Source organism: Lates calcarifer, linkage group LG18 (assembly GCF_001640805.2).
Source record: "Lates calcarifer isolate ASB-BC8 linkage group LG18, TLL_Latcal_v3, whole genome shotgun sequence".
Classification (NCBI taxonomy): domain Eukaryota; kingdom Metazoa; phylum Chordata; class Actinopteri; family Centropomidae; genus Lates; species Lates calcarifer.
This window is the reverse complement of record NC_066850.1, coordinates 10786798-10802521: the sequence shown is the minus strand read 5'-3', so window position 1 is coordinate 10802521 and position 15724 is coordinate 10786798. Positions and strand designations below refer to the sequence as shown.

General features: G+C 39.3%; 1 protein-coding gene across 3 annotated transcripts in view; it reads left to right on the top strand.

Moving 5' to 3' along the window:
* Positions 1-15724, top strand: part of nrip2 (nuclear receptor interacting protein 2) — a 28347-nt gene that overhangs the window by 10371 nt on the left and 2252 nt on the right. For 2 of the 3 annotated variants that reach the window (XM_018697295.2, XM_051077719.1), the window contains exons 3-6: positions 7723-8037; positions 12540-12622; positions 13237-13343; positions 15306-15358. In XM_018697295.2, coding sequence (XP_018552811.1) covers positions 7723-8037; positions 12540-12622; positions 13237-13343; positions 15306-15358 — 558 coding nt within the window. Of the gene's footprint in view, positions 1-5446; positions 5848-7722; positions 8038-12539; positions 12623-13236; positions 13344-15305; positions 15359-15724 lie in introns of those variants that run through there. The other variant, XM_018697297.2, reaches the window with a different exon arrangement.

The window sequence follows — 15724 nt, the reverse complement described above, 5'->3', positions numbered from 1 at the left end:
TCTGCCAGACGGGATGTCACAACAATCCTTTCTGTCAATGTCCTTTTGAAGCATGACGAGTGAATAGGGGTAATTATGGATCACGCTGGTGTTTTTCTATATATATATTTCTGGTGGCTAACAACTAATGTGTTAGTTTGTCTCTTCATACTTTCGAACTAATCTACCCTGTCTATTAGGACCAGCAAGTTGAGATGACGTCACAGGACAGACAGTAGCTTTGCGTAGCTTGTTTACTTGTCTTGCGAGAGGAAGAAAATATCCCATGAGAAAGATGATTAATGGAGTTAGTACTAAATCAATGCCACTGATTCTCTGTTAAAAATAATAAACCATAGTGAACGCTTTCCTCCAGCTGCTGCAATATCTGCAACATCATCATACAATCAGGAGCAATGGATGTTCAGAAAGATATCATCCAGAATCACTCTGTGTGCTGTGAGAAATGAACTAACAGATTACACCTCAGTGGTGCCAATTCCACCTCAGCTTCACCAACAATGAAAAAGATTCACTGTCAAATGAAGCGAAACAGCGGGCTGCATTCTGCATAGCAGATAAACTCTTTATGGGACACGGCTGCCTGCTGTCTTCATTAGATTTCATGATAATAAATCCACGAGGAGGCCATATGATTGATGCCAATTCACATACTCTCAGCCAGTTAACAAGCAGTCAGGGGATTGAGGCGAGAAATGTGTGATGTATCACAAAGGAAGAAACTTGTCGCACATGATGGTTTATTAAGAGGCTCTCCCCACAGTTTAAATATCAGCAAGTGCACATTACACAGAGCTTTAAGGCACTCATAATATGATTTTTTTGTTGTTCTTTGATATGGGGGATAAGCAAATCATCCTCTAAGTTTTGCAACTGTATTTCCCATGATGCTCTGAAAGTGTAGTGCTCCTACAGCTTTTGACTTCCATTTTTTGGGCTGTATTTGTTTATATTTTGGAAAACTGGCTCCATTTTGGCAAACTAGCAGTTCCTGTTTGCAGGGCCGGAGGAAGAGACTGATGTCAAGAACACAACAATAGAAAAAAAACAAACAAACACTTGAGCCCAGTTTTAAGAGGAGCTCCTGATTGAATTTGATTAGTTTGAATGTCGAGAAGCTTGCTGCTGTAGCTCCTATTTTAGGAGAGCTCCTGCAGAGTGGAGAGGAGAGGGGAGGAATTACTTTTAGAATTAGGATCACTCTTATCTAAGGCTCAGGGTTTGAGGCTTAGACTGAATGGAATCAAAAACTGTCTTCTATTGTTTGCAATGGAGGACAGAAGGAGAGGGGAGGATGGATAAGCTATTAGCAGTTCCTGTTTGCAGTAAACCCATGGATGTACAGACAGCTGAAACTGGATTACTGTGATACTGAAGAAAACTGAAAAACGTGATGATTCTCAGGCAAGTTCTGCATTAACAAGTGATGCAAATTGCAGCAATAGTAGACGAAGTACCTTAACTGTCTCTGTCTTACCTTAATTTATCTCACTCCACACCCCCACTTCAACTCTCCCACTTCACAGTTTAAATAACTCTGCGCCATATTAAAAAGATGAAGATCAAGTGCAGCCTGTGAAGTGCCAGATCATCAGTTCACCCCTGAACTGTAAATCATGGGGGCACATGTTACATGACCAAATGCCGCCCCCACTAGCAGCCCACTGCTGCTAACATGATTTGCTCTGGAGCTGACCCCAGAGCAGTCAGGGCTCAGCAGAAACAGACGCCAGCCATCAGAGGATGCAGGGAAGAGGCACAATGAGAAAAAAGAAAATTACATTGTGTTCCATCAGATTTTGCTTCCCTGCAGTCAGATGAGAGCATAGATGAGAAAAACATCCCTCAAACAGCCGTTAATCAAACTCTCTAGCTTTCCTCCCATCTCTTCTCCAAACTATTAGAGCCTGATGTAATCTCCCTTGGTCTCATCCCTTGCCTGCTGAATAAGTACATTGTGCTTTGCCACTAGACTTGATAAGCAATTTCATTAAAATAATATTTTCCATGCTTTTGCTGATTCACATGCTAGTAAATGCAAATGAGCCCTGGTCACTGTTTGTGTCCTTTTTAACAAGCTGCTCATTTGTAAAAGAGTATAATTACTCTTAATAAATCAACAATTTATCCAGAGAGCGCTGAGGTGGAAAAGCGATCAAATGATGTTCACAATATTGTTGGAACAAACGTGGGGAGAGAAAAAACTGTCGGGCCAGAGGAAGAGACTGATGTCAAGAACACAACAATAGCAAAAAACACTTGAGCCCAGTTTTAAGAGGAGCTCCTGATTGAATTTGATTAGTTTGAATGTCGAGAAGCTTGCTGCCGTAGCTCCTATTTTAGGAGAGCTCCTGCAGAGTGGAGAGGAGACGGGAGGAATTACTTTTAGAATTAGGATCACTCTTATCTAAGGCTCAGGGTTTGAAGCTTAGACTGAATGGAATCAAAAACTGTCTTCTATTGTTTGCAATGGAGGACAGGAGAGGGGAGGATAGATTAGATAAGGAAAGGGAAGAAAATGGAAGGTGGAGAGCAGAGGAAAGGAAGAAATAAAAGACAATGGAAGAAAGGGAGGAGAGGTGCAATGAGTAAAAATGAAAATGGAAGAGAGCAGGGCACAATGGAAGGAAACAATGGGAAAGGAGAGGAAATAATAAAAGTGAATAACAGAAAAAAAAAGAATAGAGAAAATAGATTAGGAAAGGAAAGGAAAGAATATAATGGAAGGAACTGAGTGTAAGAGAGGGGAGGAAAAGAAATGAAATGGTAGGTAGTGGAAGGAAAGGAAATTAGAAGAAACAAAACAAAATTGAAGCCAAAGAATGGAAGGAAATGGAAGAAAGGAGGAACGGAACCACACATAATGGAAGGAAATGAGAAGGGGAAAGAATGGAAAACAAATGAAAGGTAATGAAAAAAACACAATGAGACAATGAGAAAAATTAGGAAATGAAAGGATAAGGAAAGAAAAAGGAAAAGAAAAATAAGGATATGAAATTAAAGCAAATCAAAGAAAAGGAAAGGAGAGGGTAGATGAGAGGAAAAGAAAAAAGGGGAAAGAAATTAAACGGAAAGAAAAAAATGACGAAGAGGAGAAGGAGGAGGTCATCAGCACTGTCTGTTTATATCTCAACTGAGAGCTGCTCTTCCACAGCTGGAGCTCAGAGAGGAACAAATGGGCTAAATTGAACTCAGGGACATGGGTGGTGATTAACAGTTTGAAGCGTTGTTGTTTTGCAGCTTGGCAAGGAAGCCTGATGCACTGAGGGAGAGAGGCCCATGAACAATATAGTACAGGAACCTAATAGTTTTTACAGTATTTGATTTACAGTAAATAAAATCTCATTGACCCAACAGGCAGCTGAAAATATCCTTGACAATCTGTGGAGGTGTTGGATCGTCTGACACATAATGACAGATAACGCACAGATGCTCAGACATGACCGGGCATCAGATGACACCATTACAACCATGTTATAGGGTTATATAGCCTCTGTCTCTTGGGCCCTGATGCCTTATTGTATTTTTCTCTCTGTCTTCCTCTTGCCCGGTCCATGAACTTGTCCTTGTCTTCATTTGAATTCTGCTCAGGAATATTTTTTAACAGCAGAATCTAGCATTGCAGTGTGCATGTTAATCAGAGCAGAACATCAGATAATGACCAGTAATGTGGAAAAGAAAAAAAAATAGGGAATAGAAAAGCAGGGTCATTCTTTTCTATCTCATTCTGTCTGCATAAGCTTTCTCTTAATAGAGGTCAGAGCTAGACAATGAGTTCCCTCATCACCTCATAGAAGGTCAGCTTTTCCAAACAGCCGTTGCCTTTGTGATAGCACACAAGCTAGCACACTATCCTCCCGAATGTGTCATCTAAAAACAAATCACACATCCAGGCTTGTTCACAGAGCTCTTCAAAATATCTCCCTTCAGCCACTGCACTATCATGCACCGAGAAGTGAGGAATCTCCCACAAGGTGGTCTGTAGTGTCTGCGCATTTCATGGAGCTCAAAGGTCATTTGACAGTGACACACTCACACACACACACACACACACACACACACACACACACACAGGTACAGAGTGACCGCGACAGAGCTTTCCCGTCTGTGAAAATCATTGCAATCACTTACAATAACAGCAGCATCAACAGCTGCATTTATAGGGTTGTTTTCTCCAACAGGAACATTGTGAAGTAGGTGGACAAACCAATTTCTATGAAAGTGTCAGACTGCAGGCACAAACAGCAGCCTGTTGATTGGGTTAGGAAGGGAAAACAACAGGTGGGCAGATGGAGATGTCCTTCATTAGACTGGCATTCACCCCACAATACTTAAACTGTGACCTTACGGTGCTCCAGATGCCAGTGTTGGCTGGTAGCGTGGCTATTTAGACAGATATCCCAACATTTTGGTCCAGAGGAGGAGTTTCCATGACATTTGGTGAGGACAGCTCCCACAAGGTAAATCATATAGAGAGCTGAAGTCATGATGTCACTTCCTGTCTAGTTTCTTCCACTGGTTTCTGTAACTCAATGCAATATCTCATTCAGCATTTCTGTGATCCATCTTTGTGAAAAAACACAGCACATTGTTAGCCCGTATTACACATGCAATTAAACAATTCACTTACAATGTAGGCTACATAAATGAAAACTGCAGGCTCCAGAAGTAATTCCTCATTATTTTTCCCAATTAGAATGACTTTTTAAACATAATTACTTTTAATGACAATGGCAGTATTACTGAACACAGAGGCACAGAACTTTTGAGAGAAAATAAATAATACTACATGATTATGGCCTGGCCGTTGCTTCTAAATAATTTAATTTAATTTCTGACAAACTTTTTTTTTTTTTTTTTTTAGCAAACAAGCACTTACAGCTTCAAAGGGCTTTATTTAAATGAAACTGGTTTCATATCTGGACTATAACTTCTGTAGAAGTCATATATTACACTCCAATAGGTGGCGACAAACACCTTTAACGTTGTTTTGGAGGCGCTCATAAAACCGAAGAAGAAGACGACGGCGACGAAGAAGATCCGTCCCAATTACATCCACGCACCTGTCGCCTTTTTATGTGTTAATTGAGGAGCTGTTGATGAAAACCATGGATGACGCATGATGAAAAGTGGAAATTTTTGTTCGACAGTTCGACAATTTTCTTTTTTTTTTCGCTCGAGGAGCCGTTTGTGAGCAGTAGAAACTGTTTTAAGTGGTTTAACGGACATTTTTAGCTATCAATATTAGCCCCCTGTTAGCTAACTTACCTACGGTTTTCTCTTAAGTGGATGTTTGTTAGAAGTGGAAAACGTTGTTTTAACAAGTTCGACGGGACGTTTTTCATCTGTTTGCAAGCTTTTATTTTCTAGTCGTGTGAACTGGTCTGACCAAGCACGTCGACGGCGGGACAAGTTGCTTAGCACGGTCTATTGAATCTGGTGGGTGCCGCTAAGTCAACGATAGCGAGGCACTATTCTCTGAAAAAGCTAATTCGCTCGACGGACATTTTCCCCGTCTTTTTTGTTTGTTTCTTTATTGCTTGTTTTATTTGAGGAGTACACGGGCATTTTAACCTGTTAGCCACCTGCTAGCTATCTTAGCCACCTCTCATTAGATGGGTTGCTTGTGAGCAGTGGGGAAATCATCCTTTACTGTCACCTGTTGGAAATGTACAGTCAAAGACTTGGGGGAATTTTGATCAAGAAAATCATCAACTCCATGCAACCACAGTTTGAAGGGAGTGTGGTGATGGATGAATTGGCAGATCCCCTTACTGAACTGATGGAAGCCCTGTACCTGGACCCTGCCCTAAGTACATGATGAACACTTTTGGATTTGTTCAGCAGGTAATGATAGACCCTGGTAAATCTCAGGAATGCCATGAAGGTATCTCTCCTATTTTAACACAAACATTCACTTGGACTCAACAATGATCTGATCTGATTTTGGTGGCCATAGGTCAAAGGTCAAGGTCACTTTTGCCACGATTTGGCCTTGTGAATGTAAGTTCTCAGCTCTGTTAAATCCAATTATTTCATGATGCATATTTCATTTGAATATGTATCTCAATATCCTGGTGATTTTAGCATTTGAGAAACCGTGACAGGAAAGCGAATGCTTTGTGTTTTATTAATGCAGTGCTGGTGTTGGGTGACCTGCTCTTTTCAAAGTGTGCTGTCTGAACACAGGCTCTGTGCTGGTAGAACAACAATGTGATTACAGAAGAACAGACAGCTTAAATATGATTTACTTTTTATATGATCCAGTAAGAACAGCCACTCACTGCCCACATGCTGTTTTGAAACAGTGGAAATCAGCCATTAATCAAGATCAGCATGCTAGTATTGATTATATGCGGTAAAACTGAAATGTACATGTAGACAGTGCCACGCTCCTGTTGTAACATATTGTCTGAAATATTGTTTCTGTAGCTGTGAAGAACACTGTCTTTTTAGGGTGCTTTGTGTATTGGGTGTGGGTTTGCAACTGTTTTTGTCTCCTGAAAGACCTCAGGTGACACCTGACAAATGTGTGTTTGCAAAAAAATATGGCCGCAGGGCTTAAGGAGCAAAAACAAAACCCATTGCAGAAATCCTTTTTTGTCTGTTGACAGGGATGACCTGAAAGTGTTAACATATCCTTTGAGTTGGCTTTCATTACATGATAATGTGACCTTCATTTCAGGTGGTTTAGAAAGATTTATTTTCTCCACTGAAGTTAAAGTTAGCAATTTAAATCTCTGTGTTATTTGTGTGGGTGCACAAGGAGGAGAAGGGAAAAAGTTTTTGAAATGCCACAGCCACTGCTATGCCATGCTATAGTTAGAATTACATTAAAGATTAACCAATTCTTTTTTGGTTGTGTGGCAAATATTTCCCTTGTAATTAAGAAGTCAACCTTGAACTTCAGCTCATGCAGGAGGTAACACTGGTTCCACTGCTTGTCTGTATGGTAATAATCTCCTGAATTTGCAGATAATCTGTAGCCTCAAGAGTTGTGCTGCCATGTTCCTTTAACACAGTGACCTACATATCTTGTATCTTAGATCGTGGTGCGTCACTAACTGTCTGTGACTTAAGATAATTAAGATAATACTACTTTTCACCATGCAAAAGAGGATAGACAAGCAGACACTGCTTATCTTTTGACACATGCCAGATTTACTCACAATACAATAGTTGTCATCTCACATTGTCACATCTCACAAGTACTGTTGTGTTTCAGAGATTTATTCATTCTGGAAAGACTAAAATTTGGAGAGAGATGTTTAATAGTATTGATGAATTGCGTACTTAAGCTTATGTGTACAGCTACATTTATTTGCTTATTATTTTATCAGTTAATCATATGATCTATCAGACATGAGAAAAAAGTGGAAAATATCCACTCCAGTGTCTTCAAGTGTCTCGTTTTGTCTGACCAACAGTACGCAACCAAAAGACTCATTTTTACAGCTTTATAAACTCAAGAAAAGATTTGAGACATTTGAGACCCTGTAACTATCATATTTTTTGGCATTTTTGCTTTAAAAATGACTGAAACAACTGCACAAACATCCTTGTTGAATTTGTATGAACATCAGCCTTCTCCAAACCTGTTGTTGAACAGGTCCCACAAGAACCCTGAGCCTTTGTCATTGTTCAACTCATCCTTCATTTCCACTTGCACATGCTCCTGACAAAGCATCTGACATCCATTTCTGTTACATGTCCCCTGTCTAGCAACCTCACAGCATCGTCCAGCGCCGCCTACTGGAGGGAAACATCACACGGCTGCGAGGGGAGGCCCGAGACCCCAGTACCAGGGTTCGCTCCCCGCTTGCTGACACCAAGGACGGACCGGCCGACGCAGAGGAGAGGAGCGAGAGCACGGCCGATGACTCCACAGAAGAGAGGGAGTCTCTGGAGGAGAGCGAAAGGAGCCTACGGTCAGACGATGAGGACGACAGCAGTGAGGCCGGAGCCAGACAGACAGCTGAGAAGACCGAGGACACCGAGAGCTCGCCCCTCCTCACAGCTCTGGTTGTTCAATGCAAGGTACTGCACCACATAAAATGTGCTCTGCCTGTCTATCTTCACCCACATTCAGTGCTTTGACACTTTTTACTACTGCATAAAACTGAAAGCAAGAGACATTACAAAGACAGCACCACTCTGCTCCCATGACTCATCATTTAAAGCCTACTTTTCATTTGTTCTTCTTTTTACAACACATCAAAAGCCTGGCAGGACCCGTGGCTGTCTGAGTGGATCAGAAAAACACATAACTGAGTCATGGAAAATAGTCCAACCTGGTTACCTTGAACACGTGGACATCAAATGGATTAAACATAGGTTACAGGAGTAACAAGTATAAAGGGCTTGAAATAGACAAACTCTAGGTTTCAGGGCAAAATGGGGGGAAAAAATAATGAATTTGCGTTTACATTTGTGCAGTAGCTTATTGAAAACTTATGTTTACCTGACAGCTTGGGGCCCAGCTTTGGCCACTTGTTCCCAACATTGTAGCCCCTTCCAGGATAACTGCTCTCTTTGACACCACTTGTAGGTCACCTTCACTCTGTCATCCAGAAACCTCCACATTAATGCTAGTTGTCTTACCTGTGGACTATGTTGCAGTGTTGAAATTTCACACTGCAGTCCATGTTTTCCTAAATTTGTTGATGCCTGCAGTGCAGCCAACAGTTCTTATCAGCTGGTGGCTGATAACAGATTGGCTCTCTTAGCTTTAAGGAACAATACTTGCCTTTGCTTTATTACCAGTTTCACATAAAGCTAACTTAGACTGCTTTCTAAACTTTCTTGTCATCTTAGAGTCTCAGGACTGTTTATATTTTGCACTGATCCGCCAGCTCTCATGGGTCCTCAAAACTCTGCAAAGCTCTGCTACTATGTTAGGGTGGCTTGCTAAAATTTCGGTCACACAAGCTCAGTGCAGCTCCTCTGTATTTTAGATTAAGACCATGTTGCATTTTAAACCACTCTTTTAATAGACAAAACAAAGTAAAAACTGCACCATTATGCATGCAGTGACTCAGTATTCAAGCAGTTCTTGAGAAACACATTAGGCATTAATGGTTATCTGGTTTCACATGGAGATGGTTCCTGTGGTCCTCCATCAAACACACTCAACACTACAATGACTAATGTATGCAGAAAGGTCACACAAAATACTCAAGTAGTCCTTAACTGTTGTATGATATTAAGCAACCAGGGAACACTGATACAACACAGTCTTGGTCAAAACAGTGATGTGAAGTATCACACAAAAAACCAAAAACACATTACATAATAGACGCAGAGGGCTGATTATTTCCCTCACACATCTGAGTTTTAGTAATGAAATGTATTTACATGCTTTGATTTAGTATATACACTTTAAAACTGAAAATTAACTTCCAATAATTTTGATAATTGATTTATCATATTGAGCAAAATTGCCAAATAAATTGCTCCAGTTATCAAATGTTTTGGACTGTTGATCAGACAAAATGAGTAACTTGAAGAAGTTGCTGTTGCATTTTTATTGACAAAGTGATTAATGACAATTGATTAACTAGTTTAGTTGCAGCCCTGTTTCTACTTCTAGCAGTCTCTTCTTTAAAATACATGTCCCTATCCACCAAGGACAGGTCTAATGATATTTAGTATTTTTCTATCTTTATTTTTTTTTATTGTCAACTAAATCAGTTAATAAGACTAAAACCAACAATTAATTGATCCTATGGAGTCTAAGACTAAGTCTAGTAGCCACAGTGTGACATATCTTTATTCCTTTGTGCTATAAAGTGCCATTTCTGTCCAAAAGCTATTGAAAACACAACTAAACTAACAAATTACCAGATTAAAATAGTCCCCAACAGATACAATGGACATTTGTGACCTGTGTTTTAAAGATTTATGTCTGGAAGTCAGAAAGTGCTGGTTTTAGTGCCTTTATTGGGATTTTTTGACAGGAGCAAAAATATAGAACATGGTCAATCCTGTCCTCATCCAATCTTTCTTATCCAAAGAAAGTAGATTGTAGATAAATATGTGCTAAAACACTTAACCTGTAACCAGGTGCTAAAGAGGTGACATTCTGGATATTGATGTGAGAAAATTGCAGCCATACATGGCACTAAAGACAGAGCCATTCTTTAAAAGAAATAAATACATTGATTAAACAACTCCTATTCCCATGGTGTTTGAAGTATCCAGCGCAGGTTCTGTGAATCCTGCCTGAGTGTATTTAAAATTAGTGGCCCATTTTTCTGGCAAATTCAGCGTTTTCCCCTATTACTCATTGTGCTTTGTTCGGTTTTATCATCAACTTATTAAATGCAAAGTGTTCCTCAGTTACTCATTCAGCTTCTATTTTTAAAATTCAGGGAGAGAGAGAGAGGGTTTTTTTTTTTTTTTGCATTGCTGGGACTGAGACAAAGGAGCAGGTTTATGGACCTGCTGATAAGCCAGTGTGCCTGTGAGGACAAAGGGGGCTCAGCTCAGTCTGTACAGAGTGTGAGGGATCAAAACAAGGCTCATGGAAACTCAATGTGTTTATTTCCAAAGGGGGAAATATCCTCGGGTCAAGTGGTTAAGGTATTGATTTATGAAGGAGATGACGGAGAAGGAAAGATATACAGACATGTTCTCGGGAACCAGGAAAATGATGTTAGAAAACCTTAAACAAAAAGAGCCCCCAGGATAACGTGAATTTTTAAAGTGTTTTTAACCTGTAATATTAAAAAAGATGTCAAATGGTTATTTTGATTTGATTTTGAGGGTTAAATTGATCTATTTAGTAATTTATTTGTATTTTCAAAAGTCTTCAGAATCAAAGTTGTCTGATTGTAAAATTTGCATTAGTATAGTAGAGTCAGTCTAGTATTTTGAGTGCTTGCTATTTGGACTGCACCTAACAGGTATTAACAGTTAGTCTACTGATTATTTTCCTGGTTTATAGCCTGGTCTATAAAATGTCTGCCGATCACCTCACCCTAGAGCCTATGATTCATTCAAACACCTTGCTTTGTCCCAACAACACTCCAAAGCCTAAAGCACTATCTTAGATTAGTAAGAAAACCAGAAAATATTCACTGAGAAATCGAAACCTGCATAAAATAATAGTTAATTAATTGAAAATAAGAATTAAGTGATTATAATTCCTAAAAAATATATATTTAAACTGCACAAAATTACCATGAATGTCAGTGTTGCAGGAGCTGCAGTTTATCTGAACATAAATAACAGTAAGAGACAATCAAGTAGCTGAGATGCATTTGTGTTTTATTGTGGAAAAATATCTTATTTATGCACTGTCTGATCCACAGTTAACAGTGTGGGGTTGGTGCCAACATACTGCTTATCTCCCATGCATGCAGAGCTGCCATATGTCTTGCATACATTCCTCAGTCTTCCTTTTATTTTTTTCCCCATAAAAACACGTTCCCACTAGTGTACATGTTGCATGACATCAACCAAGAAGATGCTGAGTGGAAAAGTGCCACTACAGACAAGTGTTCTTATAAACCACCACAGTCATTTCACTATAGATGAAACATGTTTTTGTGACATGAAGTGCACTGCAGGCAACAGAGCAACTGCAAGATGAAGAGGAAGAGAAATGTCAGTGGAAACTAGGAGAAACTGCCTGTTAACGTTTCTACTGTTAAATCTAACTTGAAAATCTGAAAGACGTAAATACATTTATTTGCTTGATTGATTTGAAGTCTGTATGTTGAGTACAGACTGTTAGCTTAGGTTAGCATAAAGGCTAGGAAAAAGACTGAAACAACAGTTATGGAGCAACATTATCATTAATTTGGATTTGCATCTCTAGTCACCTGATGAATAACTGATGAAACACTTTGTAGAGCAAGTTTGTAAATTCCGTATATCAGATGCTTTTCTCTTCTGTGTGGAGTTGTTTGACTTGTGAGTGTGCACATACATTACACTCACATGGTCAATATCTCATGCTGTTGTGATGCATTTGAGATCATTAAGTTTTTAAAAAAAAATCAAAGTGCACTCAGCTAACTAAAGAATCAGCATCTTGTGGAGACAGAGTCAGCAACATGAAATGAACAGATCAGCAAGAAGATAACTTGTGGTCTTTGATGGTATACAGTTACCCATGTTGGTTTATTTTTAACTTGATTATTAAATGAGAGGCTGCTCAACCATGTGCCTGCAGCATTTACTGATTTAAAACTCCAACACAGAATCAATACCGATCGAGTTACAAACACAAAATAACATTTGACTCAAAAACAAGTGCTCGCTTGGAAACACTCCACCAATGGGAGGTTTGTTTTATTTGTGTAAAGTTGATTACCTATTGAATTGGACTTTATTTTTCAGTTTGGCAGTTTCACAAACACATGGCACCCGAGTACATTTGTTAAAAAAGAAAAGAGATCAGTGGTTTCTACAGGCTCCCCAGAGTTGTGTTCATGTGCTGTAGTGACTGATTGTTTCCTCGCATGCAGCAGTGCCAAGAGTGAAGTGGAAAATCACACTGTGACACCAAAATCCCCCCTCTATCTTTCCCACAGTGCTGCGAGACTGAAGTCAAGGCATCCATCAACACCGGCAACCAACACAACCACATCTCCACCTCCTGCTGCCAGAGGCTGGGGTAACAAACACCTCACTTTAAATGGCGCACACACTCACAATACAGGACAGCCACGTCAATCAAAAGCAAATACTAATCTCAAAAAGAAAAGAGTGAACGTAACCCAAGAAAAATTTTAAAGAATAAAAGGTTAGGAACAGAAAGTAAAGACAATTTCATACATAAAGAAATGGATAAAAATTAAGCTTTAAGGAGAGATTTGATAATGACAGCCTGTAAGCTCTAAGGGCAGATTTTTCCATCCTTAAAGACCTGACATCACTTTCATCTTTGAGAAAAGACATTAAAATGCCAAATAAAGCCCAGTCTTTTAGATCAGTCTGTGCACTGGCTTATGAGTATAAAGGATGTGACATTTTGTTCTCATCTTAATTTCAAATCAGCTCTAAAGGTATCGGGTAAATAGTCAAAGCTGCTATAACTGGTGCACTCTTTGTCTTCAAATAAATTCCCAGCAGCATAGACTTTTGATTGACATTTCAATAAAAACTGATGTGCTACATCACAGAGTGGCAAATATAGAGGAAATATATTTCAGGGAGGTACTGTATCTTGTATTTAACCTATTGAAGATATTGTTTTTTGTGACTGTGCATGTCTCTGTGTATTATTAGACTGGTGCCCGGTCAGGACAGTTCACCATGTGGTGTGAGCAGCTCAGTGACGGGTCTGCAGCTGCAGCTGGGGAGACAGATGGTCCAGTGTTCAGCCTATGTCAAAGGTAATGATATCAGAGTGCAGTTTTATGGCAGTCCATCCAAGATATCTCACACAAATCAAAAGAAGTCAGGGGATCACGAGTCAGTTTATCATCTTGCAGGAATGGACTTGTGTGCCAAATTTAGCGCCCATCAATCTAGTAGATATTTTACTCTGTAAGTAAAAACTTTGAGCTGGTGGAGGTGGTAAATTAAAAGTCAGGGCCTCATCAAAGCCATGAGGATTTATCTTCTGCCCACCATGGATATTTCTAATAAATTTTATAGCAATCCATCACATAGCTATTGAGACATTTCACTATAAACCAGTAATATTTGTACCAGATATTATGACAATCCATCCAATAATTGTTGAAATAATGCTAGAAGGACTAAAACTGTTTGTGTGTTTTTACCTCAGTAGACATTTAAGTGCTCACAAATGTTTCTGGTGATTTTCCATTGTCAAAACATGCTGATGAGATGCACAGTTGCAGCAGCAACTTCACCTGCTGTGTAATTTCTGCAGAGATTCAGTTAAAAGAGATTTTGAGTTGGATATGTGCTCGTCTCTGTACTTAACATTCAGCCAGTATGCTCTTCTTAAAGCACCCAGGCAGAAATTAGCATTAAATAAAAGAGCCGGGTCGACAGGAATATGTTAAGGCAATAAAAAGCAACATTTTCTAGCAACTAAATGTCTGTTTTGATGATTTTTTCATAATTATGTAGTACTTTTTATGAAAGATGTTACATTATAGCAACACTGGGTAGGTTTTTCCATGCAGGGAAAAATCCCCTGATGCAGAAAAAAGAACAAGTGGGAAGATAATAATCATGAATGGTGATTGTCACCAAGGCTGAGCAGACAAAAAAGGAGCATTGCCAGCAAACTTTATAAACAGGAACTCCTAGAACTGAAGACTGAGAAATTTTGTTTGATTGACGTAATTTTTTTTTAGATTTTATGACATTTTTTGGTGCAAGCATTTTGGTCCAAAGATAGTAAACAATATCAGTCCAAAGTACAGAGAGGAGAAACCACATCTGCATCATCTGTGTCCCTTTGCATCACTTTCCATCTCTGGATGGGAAAACCAGAGTGTATTTTTGTCTCGAAAATGTTGCTTTCCTTTTAAGGACACTTTCCTTCAACTGACTGATCGGCCCGTTTTTCAGTTTTTTTTTTCCAACTTGAATTTGAGGTTCACTGTGTTCGAGTTTCTGTTTTTCTTCATTTGTCAGAAATATCACTTCCTGTGCAGGTGGGCATTTTTTTCCAAGGAAGATAAACCCCTCAATGGATGTCCAGAACACTGTACTGTATATTGTGAATGTGTATGACTTTAGGGGTCCTGGTGGTTGGATTTATTACTGTTAAACAGATCCAGGCTAGCTGTTTACCCAAGATTCCAGCTCAGCTAATTAGCTGCTGTTGCTATCTGTAATTTAAAGCCCAGACATGTGAGTGATATTAATCCACTCATCTATATCTTGGCAAGAAATCCTTTAAACCATCAAATTATATAAATATTATTGTGTCCCCACTTGGTCAAAAATGCCCTTATGTGAAGATTTATCCCTATCATCTCCTTGTTATGAGGACAACTGGTGCTCACAAAGATAAAAGAACAAGACTGCACACCATTATTTATTTTGCAAGTTCTGTCTGGACCTACTCCTTGATTCCTCCTCTCTAGTGAATAATAACTAATTCAATCTCTAAGCCCAGCACCTGACTCTCTCATGGACATTATACTCTCACTTTAACTCACACCCACCCTCATAAGTACATATGCTTATTAGCGCTGACTAATACAAGAGGCAATGATTTAGTTGTGTGGATAATTTAACCTAGATTGACGCTAATGTATGCATATTCAGATGAAGGTGTTAATGAATGTGAATTGGAGTGGCTTTTGTAAAGCAGTTCTTAAATTCAGTTTATTTCTTTCCGTTATCTGTCGTCTTTTTCTCACTTTCAGAGGATGAGGCGTTTGAGCTGTGCCTCGGTCTTCAGACTCTGTTGGAACTTAAAGTAAGTTTCTCATTTGCTTTGCTAATATTTTGCAAGTCTTATCGTGTGACTTTTGGTGTGTGTTTTTCAAAAAACAGAAACCAGCTACAGCTACCCTGGAATGGTCACATGGCTTTAAATAAGCAAAAGGGAAGAATGAGAAGAAGAAATGATAGTAGAAACATGAGCATTTCAGGGGAAAGGATGGAGGCACACATTTTTCAAGAGATGTACTGTGTGTGGTTTTATCAAGGGGAAAGGCTGGTGTCATTTTCTATCTACTTCCTGCTGTGCAGGTAAAACCCAGATAAGAACGAATTGAGGACATCCTGTGATGGGAAATTTGGAATGAGCACATTTGAGAAATGCTATTTAAATCCAATGAAA